The sequence below is a fragment of the Ailuropoda melanoleuca genome, chromosome X (genome assembly GCF_002007445.2).
Source record: "Ailuropoda melanoleuca isolate Jingjing chromosome X, ASM200744v2, whole genome shotgun sequence".
Lineage (NCBI taxonomy): Eukaryota > Metazoa > Chordata > Mammalia > Carnivora > Ursidae > Ailuropoda > Ailuropoda melanoleuca.
In genome coordinates, this window is record NC_048238.1 from 24,682,784 (window position 1) to 24,707,265 (window position 24,482).

General features: G+C 38.5%; 2 protein-coding genes across 3 annotated transcripts in view; one reads left to right on the forward strand and one right to left on the reverse strand.

The window, feature by feature from the left end:
• The window catches only part of IL1RAPL1 (interleukin 1 receptor accessory protein like 1), a 1,333,324-nt gene that overhangs the window by 742,909 nt on the left and 565,933 nt on the right, over window positions 1-24,482 (forward strand). The window lies entirely within an intron of this gene.
• LOC105236647 (transcription factor SPT20 homolog) lies at window positions 5,700-10,017 on the reverse strand. Its single transcript, XM_034649874.1, has 2 exons — window positions 8,491-10,017; window positions 5,700-6,557 (listed from the first exon to the last, which is right to left on the reverse strand). Exons 1-2 carry the CDS (start codon window positions 10,015-10,017, stop codon window positions 5,700-5,702), a joined length of 2,385 nt encoding a protein of 794 aa, XP_034505765.1.

A 24,482-nucleotide genomic window follows, 5' to 3' on the forward strand; every position in this document is an offset into this window, starting at 1 on the left:
CGCTGTGGTGGCAGCTGTTCATCTTTTGCAGCTGGCTGTGTAACCAAATGGAGGCTCTTCTCCTCATTGATGTTACATTTTGCCTTATTACAGTTGACCATTAAACTGCATGATCTTTTAGATCCCAAATTGGTCATATTTAACAGGTTGTCTCCTATATTTCCATTTAGGACATTGTTCACAATGTAGAATGGTAAACAACTTATATTTAGGGTAGAGTCCTTTTGCCTGGCAGTATTCTTCCAATTTAATAGTAAGTTGTAAAAGATCTAGGAAGGAATTTGGAGGTAACTTCATTGAAGTGGTATGGATATAAAAAGTGCTTTTAAAATGAGATGACACTGATGTTTTAACCTGGATTTACTTACATATGTCTGTGCGTGTGTGTGTCTATCACTAAAATATATACACATATAAAATATATACATTAATATATATATATAAACACTAAAATATACACATATAACAGAACGGAGGGATCGTGGCCCGTTCTCCACTGATGTTCTGGCCACTTTAACTCTGTTACTGTTGTTGCTGCTCGACCCTGCAGCGTCCTGGGATGTGCGCCCCACACCCGGCGTCCCAGCCCTCACTTCCAGGGCCGGCGCGTCTCTGTCCTTTGTGTTTCTAATGCTGCCAGCTGCCAGTCGCCCCCCGCACACTCCCAGAGCTTCAGGTCTCAGTCTGGACCCAGTGAGCACACGGGATTCCGGAGTTCCGAGATTCCTGGTGGCACGCACTCCCGGCTCACAGTCTCAGTCTGCTGTCGCGCAGGCCCCGGTCCGCGAGTCCGCCCACTCCCCCAGCAGGTGGCTACCGCTTCCCGGCGCCCTAACGCGGCAGCTCCCTCCCCCTTCCGTTTATCTTACGATATCTGTGCGCGGTTTCACCGCTCCCCGTTTCGTACCTCAATACTCAGCACTGGAGATGTTCATTTGTAGAGATCCAGATGTATCTTCCTGCGTCTCAGGCTGATTCCGTGGATGTTCAGGCTGGTCTGGCACCTATCCAGCTCGACTCAGGGGACCGGCTGAAAAAGGGGTCCCCCACTCCTCCACCATCTTAACTACACCGATCAGATATTCAATATTTATTTGTTCTTAATGTACTAGACTGTAAGCTTTTGAAAGACATTATGTTTCAATTACTTTTGTGTCTTAAGGGCTTTGACATAGTCTGTCCTGTAATAGGTGCTCAATAAATGTGTGTGAATAAATGACTGAATGAATGCAAGGTAGGGCGACTACCTCCTACTCACTGTTATGCATTTTAGGTGAATGGTTGGACACTGCTGGTTTTGATTGGTCTTCTCCCTCTTTGCCTCCAGGAATCATCAGTCATTAAACACGTAAAGTCCTTCAGCCACCAGGCTGTGTGGAGTGGGACATGTGTAAGGCAACTTCTTTTGTAAATCAGGGGTTTCCCTTGGGATGTTTGATTTGGGGCTTAGATTAGAAACTACCATTTGTTTTCTGTGTCCACAACAACAGAAAACTGATCTCACATCATTTTATAAATCAACGATAATGCATGCTCATTTATTTGCATTAGAGAATGAGCACCACTTCCAGGTGTCCGTTACCAGAGTTATTTCATGTTTACCAGATTGCCTATATTGTTAGAACATTTCCTTTAAATTTGGTGAGAATAACTCCTACATTTCAGTTATTCTGGAGAATTTATTTTATGGAATATCTAAGCAGCTTACAAATACTACCTTTAATCCTTATCACAACTGTGTAAAAGAAGTTCCCATTCACTATCTCCTTTTTGCAGATGAAGAAACTGAGGCACAGAGAGGTGAAGTGACTTACCCACAGCCCTACAACTATCAAGTGGCAGAGCCAGGTTTTGTATTAGACAGTGAGGCTCCCAAGGGTTGCTTTTTTTTTTTTTTAAGATTTTATTATTTATTTGACAGAGATAGAGACAGCCAGCGAGAGAGGGAACACAAGCTGGGGAGTGGGAGAGGAAGAAGCAGGCTCATAGCAGAGGAGCCTGACATGGGGCTCGATCCCATAACGCCGAGATCATGCCCTGAGCCGAAGGCAGACGCTTAACCGCTGTGCCACCCAGGCGCCCCCCAAGGGTTGCGCTCTTAACCACTGTGCTATGAGTGCCTAGGTGAGGCTTTCCTAAGGCCCCTAAAAATGAAGTATTTTCTACGCCATGTCTATTTGGTTGTTATTGTTTTAAAATTTTAATTGTGGTTCATGCAACGTGCGCCCTCTTTAATACCCATCACTGGCCTATCCCAATCCCCCACCTCACTCCCAGCACTGGGTGTTATACGCAACTAATGAATCATCTAACTTTACATCAAAAACTAAGGATGTACTGTATGGTGAGTAACATAATAAAAATTATTATTGAACCAAAAAAAGAAAAAAAAATTAATTGTGGTTGAAAACTCAACATGCAATTTACCACCTTACCCATTTTCAGTAGTATTAGGTATATTCACACTGTTGTGTATCAAATCTGTAGAACATTTTCATCTTGTAAAGCTGAAAAATTTCTCATTGAACAGTAATTCCCTATTTTCTACCACATCTGCTTTTAATTCCTGTCATCCCAAACATAGCACCCCAATCTAATAAAACTCCATAAGTCTACTATAACATGCTATAATAACAGCTAAACAGAGACAGGAAAACACTGTTTTATTTGAAAGATAAGTTTATGGCCAGAATTCAAAACCTTTAAGAAATACAAATGCACAAGAAATGGGGTAAGTTTAAATAAAAAGGAGAGTGTCAGTTTGGCCTTAAAATTTAATTTTGTAAAAGGAAAGTTTTCTGTTATAGTTCATCAGAATGACCTATGAGTGGATCATAACTTTAGGAATATTTTTTTGGTTTAAAGCCAAGAGAATCAAAAAAGCTGTATTTAATTTTCTTGTTTCTTACATATAAGTATGATTTTAACTTCCGCTTAAAGAGAAATTACATTTAAATACTGATAAAAGTACTATTATTATATGTATCCAATTTTTTACAGTAATAGTTCCCATTTAGTACTCTCAATGTTTTAAAAAGACAATTTGACATTCAATATAGAGAATATAAGTATATATTACATATATTTATGATTATATAGAGCAAATTTTAACCAATTAAATAAAAATGCTAATGTTATAAAATTCATGCAAAGTTATACAGTCTCGGGAAGAAAAAAAAACCCCAAAATCTGAAAAGGATACTTATATCAATGTACATTTTCAATTCTTATTTTTCTTTATATTTACTACTCTATTTGATCCACAAATAATCTTGTGAAATAGTTTGAAGGGCGCTGTAATAAGGAATGACACAGAAATAGACTCAGATTCCAGAGCGATGGTACTGAGGCTAAGCATTGTACTACGAGCACAGAATAGAAAGGAGTTCCTGGTTAAGGGTCTCCACCAACACATGAAAGCGAGGAACAACCCAACCCATCTGGAGCACCAGTAGTTTAAGTACTGCCAAAGTCACAACTGTGAATGGGGAAATGGTAGGAAATGGGGAAGAGAGACAGGCCAAACCCAGGCTTGTATAGCCAAACAAAATAGTTTGAATTTGACGCCACAGTGTATGCACATGCAGGGAAGGGTATTTGGGAATGCACCATGACACATGATAAAATGTCACAGATGAAAATGTTTTATCAGAAATCTGTTTGCTAATGTCCGGACTCATTCTGCCACCCATTTTTTCATACTGTTACCTTACATTGGGTGGTTGGTTGTTCAGCTGTTAAGAAGTGTGACTCTACTTCTGAAACTAGTAATATATGTTAATTAATTGAATTGAGATAAAATAAAATTTAAAGAAAAGAAGGAAGTCTGAGAATTTCTCTAAGAATCCCTCAAAACCCACAAGTTGGAGTAGAAGTCGTTAGGGATGAGGGTATGCAGATAGATTTTGTTTTGTTAAGTATTTAAAACTCCTTGGGAATTAATTCAGTTACTTTGTGAATTATTCTAACACCAAACAGTAAAGGCACTGGCAGGCTCAGAGAAATAAATGATGAATGCCATCATACTTGGACATGTAAAATGAAACATGCTTACCAATCATCCAAGTAGATGTCTGAAATAGCAAATATTATGATAAAGTCTTTTAACAAAAAGAACTATTGAACAAATATATTTTATGATGTTTTCAATAGCTCATTCTTTTCAAGCAAACTTCAATTCCAAAAACTCAGGAAGGTGACATTTTGAGTGATATAAATCTTTACAGTTACATATAAGTATTTTATTATATTTATTTTTTAAAGATTTATGTATTTGAGGGAGAGGCAGAAGTAAAGGGAGAGAAGCAACTCCCTGCTGAGTGCAAAGCCCAAGGCCGGGCTCAGTCTCAGGACCCTGAGATCATGATCTGAGCTGTAAGCAAGAGTCAGACGCTAAACTGACCGAGCCACTCAGGTGCCCCTACATATAAGTATTTTAAAAGTATTATGCACATTTATGAATTTACGTAAATTGAGGGGGAAGGGGTTTTAATGTAGTCCTATAGTTTCTTACCATACAATGATATTGTAAAATATATTGTTTAGGAGCTGCAGTAATCGTTTTTAATTAGCAGCTACCTTTAAAGATATCTTCATATCACAATTATTTATTATTTTCCCTGTAATTCCCTGTTGGCATTTGTTCCATCAGTTCATCTAAACTTATCATTTTTCATTTACTTGACCATTATAAGTCAAGAAACTTTAACCTTTTCTCTCTTGTGATTATTATCTTGTCTGGTGGGGACAAAATAATTGAGACAGAATAGAGGAGCAAGAGGCAGACAGCAGGTGCATTTGTATATTATGAAATGTTTGCAAAATAATAAGCACCACATGAATAATGCATTTGAAGAATATTGTCTGGCAAATGATATTGAGTCATATATCCAAATCATCCCTCAATTACTGACGAACGAATTACAAGTGCTTAATGCATCCAGTTTTATCAGACGGAGAGAGAATTCACCATGTGGGGCATCAAGGTAGAGTAAAAGGGCTACTGTTTATTTAATAGAGGATTAAAATCTCTGTATCTGTATCTATATGTCTATAGCTGTACCTATGTCTCTGTAATTTGAAAGCCTAAAAGATGTCTGTGTGTGTATGTGTATATACATACATTTAAAAGTCTAGTATGGCTTTTTTTGAATAATTAAGTTCCTGTGGCTTATTTGCTGTAGATTCCAAGGTTGGTTTTTATGTAATATAACAAAAATATTATTTGCACTAATATTATTACTGTAGTTTTATTTTTAAGCTTAAATACTTATGTTTATTTCTTTCAAATATTTAGTATTTATATTAATTAAAATTAATTCAAATTTAAATTTCAATATTTAATATATCTTACATTAACCTCGACAATAAACTTAAGAAGTGAATATTCCTATCCATATTTTACAGGTAAGGAAATGGAGACTCAGTGAAGTTAGGAAATAGGCTTACAGCTAGTAAATTGCAGAGCTGGGATATTGACCTGATGGTAGCTAACACCAAAGTCCATTCTTTCTTTTTTTTTTTTCATTAAAACATTTCCCTGTTTTTATATATAAAAATTACCGGGTTGTGCTTCTGTATGGTTTGTATACCTAGCAATGTAAAATACTGAGACATTAAAGACAAAGAGGAAGTAGATACTCAGAAACCCTCTGCTTCAATGTTTTTGTCTTTTTTTAAAAAGGGAAGTAACGCAAGACCTAGGATTTTCGAGTAGTTGATGTGCTTCTCTTCGTTTTACCTTTTGAACGGTTTGCTCTCCGCTCACTAAGTGGAGGTGGTCGAGTTGTCTGGGCGGCTACTGTCGTCACAGTCACGGGGCCCTGCAAGATTCTCAGCTGTTGTATCTGCTGCTGGGCCTGTAGCTGCAAGGCCCAAGCTGGCTGCAGTGGGTGCCCAGGATGGCTCTGCTGGGGTCTTATCTGGCTCTCTGTAGAGGCATGTGGAGCCAACACCACTGCCTGAGGCTGCAGAAAACTTTCTGCTCCAGGGAGGTTAAGGACAATGGTTTGCTGAGCAGATGAGGCTATTCTTTGATTGGTTGAACCTTGTGCACTTGAACCCAGTGGCACTGGCTCCTGAGGACCAGTAGTTGGGGGCTGTTGACTTGTAGTTGTTGGTTGTTGGAGTTGTGGTTGTGGAGTCAACTGATAGAGCCACTGCTGCTGAGGTTGCTGCTGGGTGTTCAAAAGGAGCGAACCTTGTGGAAGCTCCAGTAGAGTTACTGGACTGATACTGGAGGCATTTTGTAAAATAAATTGAACTTCTGTTTGAGGAGTCTGCGGTGCAATAGGCACTGCATTTGGTGGCGGAGCTACTGAGGACAGGTTGCTGGGCTTAATTCCCATAGGAGCTGTGGTCCCAGAGGTAGAGCCCTTCCTGAGACTGGAGCCTCTCCCCAACGCCTGGGCTCCACAACCAGGGCCCACCACTTTGATGCTGTTGTGGCCAGCAGAACTGGCCATGACTGGGGTGGTCAGGCTTCTCTGTGATGAGCTGGTGGTATTGAGGGAGGCTACAGGAAGCATGTTAACTCGATTCACTTCTACAGAGGATTTCTGGGAAGGGGCCATGACCTGGGTGGCCAAGGTTCTTTGTAATGGGTTGGTAATGGACAAAGTGATTGGAGGAAGCATGCTAACTCGAATCACTTCTGCGGAGGGTTTCTGGGAGTTGGCCATGACTGGGGTGGCCAGGGTTCTTTGTGATGAGCTGGTAGTTGACAGGGTGGCTGGAGGAAGCATGCACCTGAATCACTTCTGCAGAGGATTTCTGGGAGTTGGCCATGACTGGGGTGGCCAGGGTTCTTTGTGATGAGCTGGTAGTTGACAGGGTGGCTGGAGGAAGCATGCTAACCTGAACCACTTCTGCAGAGGATTTCTGGGAGTTGGACATGACTGGGGTGGCCAGGGTTATTTGTGATGAGCTGGTAGTTGACAGGGTGGCTGGAGGAAGCATGCTAACCTGAACCACTTCTGCAGAGGATTTCTGGGAGTTGGCCATGACTGGGGTAGCCAGAGTTCTTTGTAATGAGTTGGTAGTGGACACAGTGGCTGCAGGAAGGATGGTAGCCCGATTCACTTCCACAGAGGATTTCTGGGATTTGGCTGTGACCTGGGTGGCTGGAGTTCTTTGTGATGATCTGGTAGTGGACAAAGCAGCTGGAGGAAGTATTTTAACTTGAATCACTTCCATAGAGGGTTTCTGGGAGTTGGTCATGACTGGGGTAGCCAGAGTTCTTTGTAATGAGTTGGTAGTGGGCACAGTGGCTGCAGGAAGGATGCTAGCCCGATTCACTTCCACAGAGGATTTCTGGGATTTGGCTGTGACCTGGGTGGCTGGAGTTCTTTGTGATGATCTGGTAGTGGACAAAGCAGCTGGAGGAAGTATTTTAACTTGAATCACTTCCATAGAGGGTTTCTGGGAGTTGGTCATGACTGGGGTAGCCAGAGTTCTTTGTAATGAGTTGGTAGTGGGCACAGTGGCTGCAGGAAGGATGCTAGCCCGATTCACTTCCACAGAGGATTTCTGGGATTTGGCTGTGACCTGGGTGGCTGGAGTTCTTTGTGATGATCTGGTAGTGGACAAAGCAGCTGGAGGAAGTATTTTAACTTGAATCACTTCCATAGAGGGTTTCTGGGAGTTGGTCATGACTGGGGTAGCCAGAGTTCTTTGTAATGAGTTGGTAGTGGACACAGTGGCTGCAGGAAGGATGGTAGCCCAATTCACTTCCACAGAGGATTTCTGGGATTTGGCTGTGACCTGGGTGGCTGGAGTTCTTTGTGATGATCTGGTAGTGGACAAAGCAGCTGGAGGAAGTATGCTAAATTGAATCACTTCCGCACAGGATTGCTGGGAGTTGGTCATGACAGGGGTAGCCACGGTTCTTTGTAATGAGTTGGTAGTGGACACAGTGGCTGCAGGAAGGATGCTAGCCCAATTCATTTCCACAGAGGGTTTCTGGGACTTGGCCATGACCTGGGTGGCTAGGGTTCTTTGAAAGGAGCTGGTAGTGGACAAAGGGATTGGAGGAAGCATGCTAACTTGAATCACTTCTGCAGAGGGTTTCTGGGAGTTGGTTGTGACCTGGGTGGCCAGGGTTCTTTGTGATGAGCTGGTAGTTGACAGGGTGGCTGGAGGAAGCATGCTAAGTCGAATCACTTCTGCAGAGGATTTCTGGGAGTTGGCCATGACCGGGGTGGCCAGGGTTCTTTGTGATGAGCTTGTGGTGGACACAGTAGCTGGAGGAAGTGTGCCAAGTTGAATCACTTCCGCAGAGGGTTTCTGGGAGTTGGTCATGACCGGGGTGGGCAAGATTCTTCGTGATGAACTCGTGGTGGACACAGTGCCTGCAGGAAGTGTGCTAACTCGATTCACTTCCACAGAGGATTTCTGGGAGTTGGCCGTGACCTGAGTGGCCAGGATTCTTTGTGATGAGCTGGTGGTGGACATGGTGGCTGCAGGAAATATGCTAGTTGGATTCACATCCACAGTGGGTTTCTGAGAAAGATGTGGTGGCTTAGAAGCAAGAACAGGAGATGGAGATTTAAGAAAGCTACTTCTTTGCCATGGAGTAAAACTGTTACCTGATGAAGTCTTTTCTGAGCTTGAGGAAGGTTTGATGGTTGGAGATGGATGTCTGACTCCCTTCACGAGGACTGAAGACTGAACCAACTCAATCTTAGGCTGTTCAGTTTCTTTCTCCGGAGGAAGCTGGCTGAGGCTGGCTGAGTCGCTGGAACTGTGTGACATGGTGCCCGGACATCTGGCCTTCTTCTGGACCAAGACCTCTGACTGAGTGACTGCCATTCCAGCATCAGCCTTTGACCCAGGCAGGACACTATTTGAATGGTCATCTGTGGAGGGGTGGAGAGGAGACATCTGTCTCTCATATCTGACTTTTTTGCGTCGCCTTCTTTCTCCAGAGATAAGTGGATCATTAAGCGACCGCCTGAGGGTCAGCTTTGTTGTCTGAGACTCATCAACATCTTCATATCCAAATACAAAATCATCTTTTACCTCATGGGCTGGCCAGACTCTTGGTTGTGAGTCATCATATTTGACCAAGTTCTCCCAGTTAGCATATTGCTGTACATCCACTTCAGAAGGTACGGTCAAGTCACAGGGTCTCTGTTTCCACATATCTACATAATTTGCTGCATTAGAAATTATGAAGTTAGAATTGTCACTTGCTTCACTTTCTTTGCTTTTTTTGCAAGAAGTCAATACTCTTGGCTCAGGAGGAGGTGGACAGTGAGACAGCTCCTGCTGCGGATTCAGAAAGGGTGCCGAATACCTCTTGAGGCTCCTTTTCATCGGGCGAGTGTTCATCTTCTGCTTGTCGTAGAGCAGCCTGTTTGCAGTGCAGGCTACTGCTATAGAAGGATCAAGACACAGGGGTTCAGCGGTAGCCAAGATCAGTTGGCTCTCAAGCAGCAGTTTGTCTTCCTGGGTCCACTCCTGGCCATCGCTGGTTATGGACTGCACGTCGCAGGCTAAGGTCTGCATCGTTGGGCGCAGGAGAATATGCCTGCTCTGGTAGCCGGGAGGTTCCCCACCACTGCACTGCCTGTAGTCCCGCACCTGTGCTATGACACACCCACAGTGGAAGAAGTTAACCTGAGATTTTTCCAGGAGGTCCAGCAGAGCAGGAGGTAATTCTTCAGCATCCAGGTAGTCAAGCAATTCCCCTTCTTCATAAGGCAGCCGAATGGTCTCCGAATACTCTCCATGTTTCCCCTCGAGCATCAGCGAATATCCCCCCTCTCCTGGGTATAGGTTGATCACTAAACACGGCAGCGACTCTCTCCTAACAAGCTTCTCTAGCAAGTTCACGTTGCTTCTTAGTTCCTCCGTAGCCTCGGGCTCTTTCCCACATTCTTCCACATAAATGTCATAAAGTTTTTCATAGAGAGATGCTTCCCCACTCGACGAGCGTTTCCTTTTAGGAGGCCTCTGCTGGGCACTTGCGATGACGTAGTCCGCACGGTCCAAAGCTCGTTCTACAGCCTGTTGCATCGTGGTACAAAAGGGGCCCTAAAGAGAAGAGAAAATTCAAATGCCTAGCGGAGTGGAGTAAAAACCCCGCCCTTCATGTCACCGCGGAGTCTTGCAAATGCCGCAAGTCCGCAGCGGAGTGGAGCCACCAGCTTAACTTCAAAACTGATACCAAGAAACCCGCCAGCAAGAAAGCAATACAGAGAATTCTTGCAAGTCTCCGAAAATACCTGTATCCGTATAGGCTGCAGCCGCTGCGCTGGGCCTTGCCTCACTGCGCCTTGCGTCGTCGTCCTTGGTTTGGCCGGAAGTGTGCGTGGAGGGGTCAAACTACACAGTGTTCCGTGCGCTTGCGTGCTGCCTCAGGCTGCACCTTCTGCCTCCTTGGAGGTATGGTTTTCAGTGGTCTGTACTTCCTTTTGTGGTGCCTGCACTTCCTATTGCCAAGTAGAGCCGGGCGTCTGTGTCCAGTCGATCCAGTTTAAAGGGACAATAAAAAAACCATTTCTAGAAAATGATTCAGTGTCATCCTTTCCCCCACTTTGTTCTCATAAAGCAAAGAGCAAAGAAAAATTACAAATATAAATATGTCCTATGTGCTCTCCTTTTCCCCGTAGGAAGTGTATGTATGTTAAACCAACAGGTACTTTTGAGAATGAATTATGAGGGAAGTAATGTGCTAGAATTGAGACAATAGGATCAATGACAAGTGACTTGCCATGTAGGAGTTAACAGTTTCCTTGGTGAGGCAAACAATCAGATAAATAGAATACACCACGATTTATAGACTTGTGGGCAGAGTGACAAAGGAAAAGAAGTGCTAAACATGGAGAAGTGAAAAAACTATTCCCAAAGGATGTGATAGTTTAGCTTTCTTAAAGGATGAATAGAAAGCTATCAGACAAAAGGATTCAAGTCATGGTGATTCTGTAGTTAGGAGAGAAATCTAGATTGGAGCTATGGATGAGGATGTTATCTATTTGAAATTATTTCCAGAGAGTTCCCACCAAGAGTCAAGCATATTTCAAAGCTACCCAAAATGAAATTTATCTAATGCTCCAGGAACTTTACAAAGCAGGCATTATTACTCTCTCTTTTTTTTTTTTTCAAATGAAGAAACTGACATTCAACCAATTGAAATAATAGGCTCAAGATTATAAAATGGTAAGCAGTTGAGGCATGGAACAAATCCAAATCTCTGACTGCAAAGCCTAACCACCTTCCACCTTTTTATGAAACTAACCCTAAAAACAGAGGAGCATCTGGAAACATTGACAGGGAATTTGGTGGTAAGTGCCTGGACAGTATCTTACATGCAAATTTTATGGGTTTTTTCACAAATGTAAAACATTAAATTACTTATTTTGAAGCAAAATTGACAATTCATGAAGATGCCCCATTAGCACCAGTCATGGAAAAATAAATACACAAGAATGGTGAAAAGTTGTTTTGCAGATGGGTCAGGGGATGAGTGAAACAGGTGATGGGGATTAAAGAGTACACTTATGATGAGCCCTGAGTAATGTATAGAATTGTTGAATCACTATATTGTACACCAGAAGATAATATAACACTTTATGTTAATTATGCTGGAACTAAAATAAAATACTTAATTTAAAAAATAAGTAATGGCAAGAGATTTGCCTTACCAGGTATTTTATCATACTAAACAGTGTGTTGGTGTATAAATTTCAAGAGAAGTAAGTTGAACAGTTGGATATCTAAGAAATAATTCCCAAAATATACAGGAGTTTGACATATAATAAGTGAGGCATCACATGTCAGTGGAGAAAAGATAAAGTTTTCACTCAGTGTTGTTTGTAAAAAAGGAAAGTGAAAAAAAAAACATTTTTCTTTCTTAACATTCCTGTAAAAATAAATGAATCAATGATGAAACTATAAAACTACTAGAAGAAAATATTGAAAAAATTTAAAATATATATAATTACAGAGTAGAAAAAGTCTTTCTCAATGTCCCCAAGTCCAGAGGGTATAAAATGATTGATATAATTATTACAGAGAAATAAAAAAGAAACCCTCGTCATGTCAATCAAAATAAAATGAAATGGTAAATGACAAACTGACAGAAGATATTTGCAATAGAATTCAAAATAAACCAATATCCTTAATATAAGAAAATCCTGCAGCTCTGCCATACTATTTTATATTTTGTGCCCATTTTGTTGCTTCCACCAGTTGTCTTTATACTGATACCTTTATGTGATCACCTTAGTCGTCTTCTTTTCTTACTTAGATTTTTCTATGGTGTCAGCTTACAGTATTTTAATTGTCATCTATATGTTAATGAATCAGATTACTCTATATCCTTCTCTTCTCTTTGCATTTTTTAGTTATGTTATTTCTACTTCATCAGAGAAAATAATATTTACATGCTATTCTTACAACTGTAATACTTAATTCTACCTTTATTTAGTACCAGATCATCAATTAAGTATGTTCACTACCAAAATTTCTCTAAATCCTTCTCCATCCTTACGCTGTAAAATTTTCATTCTCTATTTGTAGGAAGCATTTATGTGTACAGTATTTCCTGAGGTTCTTTTTCTAATGTTTAAAACTTTGCTGGTGATAAAATTTTGTCTCATACTGTGTCCTTTAGATTCTTGAAAATGTTACTCTGCTATTGTTGTGCTTTGTTTTCTTTTTTGTAAGTGACTTGGCCTTTTTCTCTGGAAGTTCAGAGGGTATTATTTTTCATTTTATTTCATTTTATTTTATTTTACTTTATTTTAGGTATAGCTAACATACAGTGTTATATTAGTTTCAGATGTACAATATAATGATTCAACGATTCCATACATCACCCAGTGCCCGTCATGACAAGTGCCCTCCTTAATCCCCATCACCTTTTTAACCCATCCCCTCACTCCTCTCCCCTCTGATGACCATCAAATTGTCCTCTATAATTAAGACTCTGTTTCTTGGCTTATTTCTCTCTCTTTTTCTTCCCCTTGCTCATTTGTTTTGTTTCTTAAATTCTACATATAAGTGAAATTGTATGGTACTTGTCTTTCTCTGACTGACTTATTTCACTTAGCGTTATACTCTCTAGCTCCTTCCATGTCATTACAAATGGCAATATTTCATTCTTTTTTATGACTGAATAATATTCCATCATATATATATATATATATATATATATATATATATATATATATACACACACACACACACATATCACATCTTCTTTAAACATTCATCAGTTGGTGGACACCCGGGCTCCTTCCGTAGCTTGCAATGGTATATATGGTATATAATGCTGCTAAAAACATAGGGGTGGATATATCTTTTTGAGCTTAAGGTAGTTCTATTTTTAACTTTCTGGGGAACCTCTGTACTGTTTTTCACCGTGGCTGCACCTCATACATTTGCATTCCCACCAACAGTACAAGAGGCTTCCTTTTTCTCCACATCCTTGTCAACACCTGTTGTTTCTTGTGTTTTTATTTTTACCATCCTGACAGGTGTGAGGTGCTATCTCATTGTGGTTTGGATTTGCACTTCCCTGATGATGAGTTATATTGAGCATCTTTTCATGTGTCTGTTGGCCATCTGGATGACTTCTTTGGAGAAATGTATGTTCACTTCTTTCCATTTTGAAATTAAATTATTTGTTTTTTGGGGTCTCAATTTATATAAGTTCTTTATGTATTTTGGATACTAACCAAATCAGATATATCAGATATCACTTGCAAATATCTTTATCAGATATATCAGATATATCACTTGCAAATATCTTCTCCCATTCAGTGGATTGCCTTTTAGTTGTGCTGATTGTTTCAGTCACTGTGCAGAAGCTTCTTATTTTAGTGTAGTCCCAATAGTTTATTTTTGCTTTTGTTTCCTTTGCCTACTAGAAAGAAGTTGCTACAGCCAATGTCGAAATAGTTACTGCTTGTGTTCTCTTCTAGGGTTTTGATGATTTCGGGTCTCACATTTAAGTCTTTAATCCATTTTGGATTTGTTTTTGTGTCTGGTGCAAGAAAGTGGTCCAGTTTCATTCTTTTGCATGTTGCTTTCCAGTTTTTACAACATCATTTGTTGAAGAACCCATCTCCTTCCTATTGGACACTCTTTCTTGTTTTGTCAAAGATTAATTGACCATATAGTTGTAGGTTCATTTCTGAATTTTCTGTGTTTTCTATTCTATTTGTCTTTTTGTCTGTTTTTGTGCCTGTATCATACTGTTCTGAATACTAAAGCTTTGTAATATAACTTGAAGTCTGGAATTGTGATACCTCCAGCTTCACTTTTCTTTTTCAGAATCGCTTTGACAATGTGGGGTCTTTCATTATTTTTAAAGTATAATGGTTTGATAAAGTATTTATTGGATTTGAACATCCTTTCTCTTTTTTCCTAGCATGTGATGAGTTATTTTAATATGTAAATCCAGAGCTTTTATTTCAACAAAGTTTTCTTTAGTAGAATCTTAAAACATTCTTCTATTCCTTTGATTTGATTCCTTTGAATTGCTATTTTTCCTTCAGGTATTTCAGTTGAAGTATGTTGGATAATCTTTTTTGTCTTTTCTATCATGTTCTCTCTAAACCTTTTTGTATTACTTCTTGTTTCTTTTCTATTCTTTCCTTTATAAGCCTATGTTAAATGTGGTTATACCTGTTTTTCCTTGGGAACTCTTTTAATTTTATATTGCTGCCATCACAAATTACCACAAACTTATAGGCCAAAACCAACACTCATTTTTGTTTTCTCACAGTTCTGTGGTCAGAACACAGGACAAGCTCAGCTTAGTGTCTCACAAGTCAGAAGTCAAGGTTGCCTGGCCAGGCTCTTAACTGGAGGATCTGGGGAAGAATCCACTTCAAGTAGTTGGCCAAATTTAGACTTTAGTGGTTATAGGATTAAGGTTTCCATTTTCTTTCTGATTGTCAGCCAGGAACCACTCTTAGCTCCTAAAAGTTGCTTATATTGTTTCTTTGTCAAGTGGCTTCTTCCATCTCTACACTAGTGATAGTTTATTGAATCCTTTTCATGCTTCAAGTGTCTCAGACTTCCTCTTCTGCTACCAGATGGAGAAAGCTCCAAGCTTTTAAAGGCCCAACTGGAAAGTATGGTATCATCTTCCCTGTTTTAAGTTATGGTGCCACGTAACATATCATAATTAAAGGAGTGATAAGTCATTATATTCAAGTGTGCTGAGAATTAGAGGAGGTCATCTTTCACTGGCCCCACCACAAACACCTTATAATTTAGTCCTCATTCATTTCCTATCTCTCCTGAATTTGATTAGCTCTTGTTTCATATCTTCATGTGATTTGTCCTATTCTATTTGGAGTTTCTTTTTTTTTTAATTTTATGATATGTAGTGTTCTTCCAATTGCACAATCACTTGTTTATGTATAAAATTCCTGTTGGTGTGTCAAGGTAGAATTTTCCTCGCTTTGTGTGAGTGTGGGTGTGCACGTGTGCACATGTATTTTACAACTGTTGTTTGTTGAACTGATTCTCCTTTTTTGGCTTTTCCCCCTGAATCAGCAATAGAAGACACTTTGAGGTGTGTAGGGTCGGGAGATCCCATGGCTTACTTGATTTCATATTTCAGTACCACCTTCTTCTGTTGTCATTATGACATGTGGATCTTATTATTTTTATTGTTGTTGGTGGTGGTGGTAGTTTTTAACAAATGGTACATTTTTTTCACAAGTCTGGTTTCTTCTGATTCTTTGACCCAATTTTGGTTCACTAGAGCCCTTTATTTTTAGTCAGGTTTCCCCCTCCTCCCGCCTTCACCATTAAGTCTTCAAAGGAAACATTTCCTCTCAAAGGTATCTCACTCTCTTCCTAAGAAGAGTTGACCACCTCTGTGTGTCTCTGTGTGCTCTTTCTATGCTCCTTTCTTTTGATACCTCAGTAACTGATGGTCTAATCTACGTGGTCTCAAATTGTTTCTCAGTATTTCCCATCTCAGAATTTGGCCATAGAAGATGTCTACAGATTAATAAAAATAAGATCATTAACCTAGAAGGGAAGAATAAAGGGGTTAAAATGACAGTTCACAAAAGAAGGAATACAAAAACCACTTAAGTATATGAAAAGACATTCCACTTCACAAATAATAGAATTATAAGTTAAGACTAAAATAAAAGTCCTATTTTTACCTATTACATTGCCAAAGATGAAAATACTTTATAGTTTATCTTGTTAGCTACTGGTGTGGGGAAACAGACAACTCTTAAACATTGCGGAGGGTGTTAATTGGACCAATTCCTGTGGATAACAAAGAACATGGTAATAGCATTTGCCACCAAATTTGGCTTTAGGGTGGCTGGGGCTCATAGGTAAGAATTTTGCACTATTAGCATATACTCATGAAAAATATACTTACTTTTCAATTTTTTTTAAAAAGTGCAACATTTCTGCTGTTACTTCGTACTCCATCGGAGGAGGTAGCTGTACTTCCTTCTGAGTATCATTTTGCTGCATAAGAGCACTCAAGAGGAAATGAATAGCAAGGACAAAAATGTAGGGAAATTCTGGCATTTAACCAAAAAGGACTGAGTGACTAGAAGCACAAAAGGAAAACCAGGAAAAGGCCTTCTAATAAAATCGCAAGATGATGGTACATAAATAGTATTCAATGTCATATTGTGCTGAAGCCAGATAATGATTGAAAGCCAAGAGATTATTGGTAACACTAGTAACAACATTTTCTGAGAAATAATGGAGAGAAAACTGAGACCATAGTACAGAAATTGATGAGCCTGTGTTGAGAAAATGAGAATAGTTTACAATACCACTAAAAGATTTGTATCTGTGAAAGGGAAGAGGTAAGTTACAGGTAGACATAGAGTACACAAACGTGCACACGAAGACTACCTCTCTGTAAAATCACTCAATAATGCACTAAATGGGTCAGGTACATATAACCTGCATAATGATATTATCAATAATGTTATTTTGGAATTTCAGAAAAGGATGTAAGCCTTTATGTAGACTTTTATTTGACAAATGAGAAACTAACATACCCAAAGCCACAATTCAGATTAATGACTTATTCATGCTATGTGCTTTATACACTATAGACATAATAAATGGTAAATAAAGACATCAGTAACTACTAAGTCAAATTAGGCAGCAGTACTTTGTACAATTTGGATTCCAAACAAATCCATATTAGTAAAGAAAACCGGGAGCCAGAAGCAACGTAATAGCTTTTTCAAATTAGCCACCAAGGTAGTCAGTTACAATTGTATTTAATAGACTAGTGAACAGACGGGTTTTGACAGTGGGAATGATTACAGTGCTGTTGCAAAAATTGTAGCTTCAAGAAAGCACTCAAGTAAAAGATGTCCAGTTAATCGTTATGATATTGTTCATGTGTATATGAAGAACAATTTGGGAAGGCCCTGCATCCTGATAAGACTGAATATAATCGGGATTGAACTCCTCCATTCCATAAGAGTTTTCTCTGTCTCGCTATTACCATAATGGACTCTTAAGGAAGAAGCAGATATTATAACTAGAATTCATGTATACAATAAAGCCATTTTCATTTCTTTGTAACAGTTGTTTCATATGAGAAGAACATGAGAAGTAACCTTATAGTATTGACAGCAAAGTAGGCTTGACAGCTGACTATTGCAAAGTCTCTTGTGTAATTATCCCACCAATCCTCTGGCTAGGGATAAGTGTTTTTCATATGACCCATACTTCTAAAAATACTGAATTTCAAAATGTCTTTTCCATGCATGTAGCTATTGACATCTGCAAATATTTAGCCATCTAGTTCTTGAGTCCCATTGGTGATTCTTCCGTCAAAAACCAAGAATAGAGCAAAGCTAATAATGGGCAAGCCCTCATTCATGCTGTTTTATTTATTTATTTTTCTCCTTCCTGCTGCATCTAGGGATACCTTCCACTTTATGCCTCATGGCAACTGTAGCTCTTTCTGGCAATAATATGAGATAAGTTTAACTGAATTTCAAATGTATGGAACTTAACTCCCAGAAAGGGTGTTCTATTTATATTGAACTTTTTTATAAAAAAGAAAAGTTGGATCTGGAGAACAAAAATGGGGGAGGACTATATTCACAGTAGGATAAAGAGATTAAATATAAAGGGCTGTGTGATTTATCTCTTTATGATGTGCTGCTGGAAAGGAGATTAATCTTTTAAAAAATGGTGACCTTGATATACATTCCATATTTAGCCAGTGGTGAAATATTATGAATAACAAAGAGTATGTGAAACAGCATTGGGCGTAAGTGAGAAGATTCAAGAGTTGTAGTGAGGTTGACGATCATCTAAGGGGTTAAGCCATGACTGTATATCATAGTAACAGCAGTGATCCGTGTTAAGTAGCTGTTTGTCCATTACAAAGTCTTTTTACATTAGATGCTATTTGCTTCTCCCACAAGGCTAGGAAGTTAAGTATCCTTATAATTTTATGATCAGGTAACTGAAGTTCAAGGAAGACTAGTTACTTGTCTCTAATCACACAGCCAGTTAGTGAGTTCTGTGCATGCAACTGTCCAGTTGTGCCTCCTTCTCCTTCTTCCTGTATTCTTTATCATATTTGAGTAAAGTTTAAACCCACTTATGTTTTGTTTTTGACACTTTTAATCAAGCCTTTAACATTGCTCTGTGGCATTATATTCTGGCAGTCAAAGTGAAAAGGAGTTTATTCCAACATTTTTGTTGACAAAAATTTTAATGTAATTGTCACATTATAATCATGTTTATATTTATAAAGAAATGCAAATTATTAGACCTTTTTTTTTCCTAAAAGTAGCCTCTTTTTACCAAGGAAAGTTATCAGATTACTGGCATTTAAACTATTTGCTTTTTTAGTGAATTGTAGGTGATTCAGATAAATGGCTCTTCTTTCTAGTCAGAAAAATCTAAAAGTTACTGTTCATTGGAATTGATACTAAAATTACATAAAATGGATTGAAAAGAAACCAACTGTGAAATATGCAGGTCAAATAGAATAAAAAAGTCTCTCCCCAAAAATGTCTAATTCTGACTTCATTTTTTTAAAGATTCATTCATTTATTTATTTATTTGAGAGAGAGAGAGCACATGGGAGTGAAGGAGGGGCTGAGGGAGAGGGAGAGAATCTTCAAGCAGACTGCCCACTGAGCAGGAAGCCCACCTGACCTGAGCTGAAACCAAGAGTCATATGCTTAACTGACTGAGCCACTCAGAAGCCCTGTAATTCTGCCTTTAAATTACATTAACTCACTGTTTAATTCTCTCTCTTTTTTTTTTTTTTTGGTTTTAAAATATCAATAAAAGATTTTCATCATAGATAGGAAAATGCAAAAGCGTCTTAATTTATTAAATGTGCTATGTTTATACAGTGTTATTTGTACTATTTGCAAATAGATGACTATATGATTTGTGTACCTCTTTATTTTACCTCATGGGAGACTTTAGGAATTATGTATAATGTAGATAAAACACTCAGCTATTTGTTGCCTAAACTACTGTATTGAGCAAGATCTAGGTAGTTAGAGCAAATTCATTCCAAGTATTTCAGTAGGGGAAATTTAATATGCAAACTGGGTTATAAATATGGTAGAAGAGCTGAAATGGCACAACGTGAGGAATTCCAGGGGTCAGCAACAGCAGGAAGCCACAGCCAGCCTTCTGCCTGGAGGGGAAAAAGAGAGGGAGGAAGTTGAATAACCAACTCCAGAACCTGAAATGACAGATCCTTTCTTGGAAAAATTGAACTTTGAAGTCAGCCAGTAGGAGAGCCTGGTAAATGGTAGACATCTTTATTGGATAAAGTGGTGAACAAGGCAAATAAAACTCCTGCCCTCATGGCACTTCCACTGTATGGAAGACAAAATATATACCTATATACAGAATGAAAATCAAGAAAATATCAATTAGTGATCATTGATAAGATAAATATAAAGCTGAGTGGTAAAATTACAGACCTTTATTGTTCTCATAGATTTTTTGTGTTTATTTGGTTTTTAAACATTGTATTGAAATATTATTTAACTATTGAGTTTTTGATACGTCTTCACTCTCCTCATACTAGTTTTGTTGGGGTGAGCCTGTAATGTCTGAAAGAAATTCTAGCTATCTTGCTTGAGCAGCTGGGTAAATATTGTGGCAGTCAGTGCCATATGGGGGGCTAGGTGGAGTAGCTTTGAGGATAAAAGTAAAGATTTATTTGTGGGGCACCTTAGGTCTCAAGTAACTTTTTAGATTTCAAATAGGTATGATAAATAGGCAACTGGATACGTAAATCTAGAGTTCAGAGAGAGGTCAGAGCTGGAGATACAAACACAGGAGATGAAACATAGGTATGGTATTAGAGGAAGATTAGATGAGAGAACGCATAAAAGCTTTTTTAAAAAATAATGCCTTTACTGAGATATAATTCACATGCCATATAATTCATGCATTTAAAGTGCAACATTCATTGTTTTTTATTGTGGTAAAATATACATAACATAAAATTTACCATTTTAACCATTTCTGATCATATGCTTTAGTGGCATTAAGTACATTCACAATGTGGTGCAACCATCCCCACTGTCCATTTTGAGAAATTTTTTGTCATTCCAAACAAATTCTGTACCCATTAAACAGCAACTCCCCATTTCTCTCTTCCCCCCAGCTCAGGTAACTTCTCTTTTACTTTTGTCTCTGAATTTGCCAATTCTAGTTATGTAAATGGAGTTATACAATGTTCTTCCTTTTGTGTCTGACTTAGTTCACTTAGCATAGTGTTTTCAAAGTTCATCCATGTTGCATCAGGTATCAAAAAGCCATTCTTTTTAAAGGCCAAATAATATTCTGTTGTGTTCGTATACCACATTTTGTTTATGCATTCCTATTTTGATAGACTTTGAGTTGTTTCTATGTTTTGGCATTGTAAGTAATGCTGCTATGAACACTGCTACAGAAGTATCTCTTTAAGTCCTTGCTTTCAATTCTTTTAAGTATCTATCTAGGAGTGGAACTGCTAGATCATATGGTACTCTGTGTTTAACTTTTTGAGGAACTGCCAAGCTGGTTTTCCATCGCAGCTGCACCATTTTATATTCCTCCTAGTGGTGCACTAGGGTTCCATTTTTTCCACATCTTTGCCAAAACTTGTTGTTTTCCATTTTTTAATAGTAGCCATTCTAGTGTCTGTGAAGTGGTATTGTATAAAGCTTTTTGTACAATATCCCTCCCGCCACCATTTCCTCTCAGTAAAATATAAGCTCCATAAAAGCAAGTACTTTGCTTGTTCACTGCTTTATCCCCAGCTGGGCCAGATGCTTAGTCTTTGCTCAACAAATATGTATTGACTGAATTAATGAATTTTAAATGCTCGAAAAGCGATAGTTGACTCATTTAGTAAAATGATGTTATACATTCATGTCTAGGTTAGGTTGTGTGTTCTCTGCTTGACTTAAAGGTTTTATTTTGTTTCTATCAAATGGCATGCCTTTGCTCTGGGAAGGGTTAGGAGAAATATATTGAGTTTACATAGAAAGAAATTATCTTGAACTGTTACAGGAGAAAAGTCAGTGAAATAGTTCAAAAATGAAAAAGCAAGTAAGAGCTCACATGTTACCTTCACATTTGAGCACCAACCTGGTGGTATGAACATGTTGAGTCAAGGGTGGTAGCCACAGTCTCCTTTTCTGGGAGCATTTCTGCTTCCATTTACTTTTCCTCCAAAGTCTCTTGGGTGAGAAGAGTTTTTGTGGATACAGGCATGCTGTTTTGTTCCCTTTGTGTATGCAGAAATTAGGCTGGTTTCTATATATGCTAAGTTCAGAGAGTACACTCTTTACATGAAACTCTGATCATGAATTTTGGTAAGCATTGCATATTTAAATTGACACCAGTCTCTAGAGTCTGAAGATATGCACCTTATCAATTTTATGGAATAGATTTGGTTTTTGTCTTATACATGTAATTAGAAATATGATATAAATGTCCTTAATAATTAAGATTATTTACCATCTTCACAGTTAATTTTATTTATTGTATTTTTCTTCTGAAGTTAAGGAAAGCAAAGCTATTATCAAGAAATATTGACCTGCAAGTAAAAGGGAAAAAAAAAAGGCATATGCCCTTATGACATCTAGAAAATATTTTAAGAAATATTAGCAGAAAAAAAGAAACCCCACCGATTATGAGGGCTGTTTCCTGACATTGTCCACATTTGGTTTCTATATAGCAGGGGGAAAAGCATGTTTCCATATGTTTATATGTTATTAATCTAACTCTGAAAAGTGTATTTGTGAATGAGTACAATTTCAGCAAACTCTGGTAGTTGTCTGTCTTCTTTAAAGATTAATATAGATTTTGTTTTACTCTGTTACAACTTTTCCTAGAATTTTCATTGTAAAATGAGGAGGTAGGGTGTAGGATTAGCTCAACATCTGGATCCTCGGTCACCTCTTCTCTACAATAGCCTGGGAGTAAGATTTAATAGCATAAGCACTATTATGCTCACTATGGAAAAAAGCTGCCTGGGTGATTCTTGGAAAGGAAAAAAAAGTGATTTACAACTGGCCCAAATGTGGCTCACACATTTATTCTCCCTTTTTCTTATCTTTCAAATCAAGAAGATTCAACTACAGTTAGAAGAAAGTCTTGTTGCATACACAGTGAGAGAATGAGATAATCAGGTGATTGCAGATAGCTATTCCATGCCAGGAAATCTTTATAGCTCTACTTTAATTTTTTGCTGGACCTGGAAGATGCATTTTCTTGCTACATCCACTATCAGGAAGTGTGTGCTGCTTTAAAGAAGCATAAAACAAAAGGGGATAAAAACTCATTTGGTGAGGTGTAGATGAGAGTTGTTTAAAGGGATTGAGCAAAGAAGAAATGTAATCAGAACTATATAGACCTTAACGAAAAATGTTTTCATTCATTTCACAAATATTTATTGAGAGTGCCTGCTCTATGCCTGGCACTGTACTAGGTACTTAAAAAATCATTAGGCCTTTTAAGTCGTTAACCACAATAGTCAGTGAACACATTTGTCTAATGCCTTAGTCACCCTGTACCAGTAGAAACTGGTATTCAGAAGGGTAGAAAGAGCTTAAGAGGTTAAAAAAAGAATTGCTTGATTTCTCAGAAAATTAAACATAGAATAACCACATGACCCAACATTTCCACCCCTAGGTATATTCCCAAAAGTATTGAAAGAAGGAACTCAAGTGAATACTTGCACATGAATGTGCATAGCAGCATTATTTTCAGTAGCCAGAATGTAGAAACAAACTCAAATGTCCATCTGGTCATGTACAAATGAATTATATTGGTATATCTGTACACTGGGCTATTAGCCACAAAAAGGAATGAAGTACAGATGCATACTACAATGTGGGTAAGCCTTGAACACATTATGCTAAGTGAAAGAAGGCAGCCACACAAAAAAATCCACACATTATATTATTCTTTTTATATGAAATAGTCCTAATGAGCAAATCCATGAAGACAGAAAGCAGGTTGATGTTTGCTAGGGGCTGTGGGAATGGGGAAATAGGGCGCACTTGCTAATAGTTATAGGCTTCCTTTTGGGATGATGAATATGTTGTAGAACTAGATAGAGGTTGCACAGCATTATGAATGTACTGAATGACACTTAATTGTACATGTTCAGATGGTTAATGGTTAAGTTTATGTTGTATGCAGTTTACCTGTTAAAAAAAATAGGCCTCTTGGGGCACCTGGGTAGCTCAGTCGTTAAGCATCTGCCTTTGGCTCAGGGCATGATCCCAGGGTCCTGGGATCAAGCCCCGCATCGGGCTCCCTGCTCTGCTGGGAGCCTGTTTCTTACTCTCCCACTCCCCCTGCTTGTGTTCCCTCTCTTGTTGGCTGTCTCTCTCTCTCTCTGTCAAATTAAAAAAAAAAAGGCCTCCAAGAATCCAAACAGCATGCAGCTAACTCCTTTATTTTATATACTGTGAGAAGAATACATATTAACAGAGAAGACAGCAAAAATAAGTGGAAATAAATGATTACAAATTGAGATTGTTTCAAGGAAAATAAAGGATAAGATGGATAGGCTTTCCTGAAGAAATTTATAATTTGTAATTTATGTGACCTTGAACCCACGTCCTGGGCCTCAGTTTTCTTCAGGGACATGTTTTTATTTTTGTTTGTCTGTCTCCTTTCCTCCTCCCTCAAGAAGAGGTCAGGAAAGAGACTGCATGGTGTAGTTGTGAAGTTCAAAAGTCCTCATGCCCAAGAATAACTCAGACAGAGAAATACTGGACTAGAATTCCATATATCAACACCTTCTCAACTCTAATGCTTCAGGAATCTTAGGCAAAACAACAACAACAACAAAAAAAAAACAGAGATGGCAAAATTATATTAATGAATTGCCACCAAAAAAGACAGAGATAATTATTTTGAATATATAGTTAGTAGGACTGTAGAAGTTCAGTTTACCACTTAAATTTTTGGAAAACTGAATTTCAAATGAAAAGGCAATAAACTGGCATTTTTAGTCTTATCACTTCCTC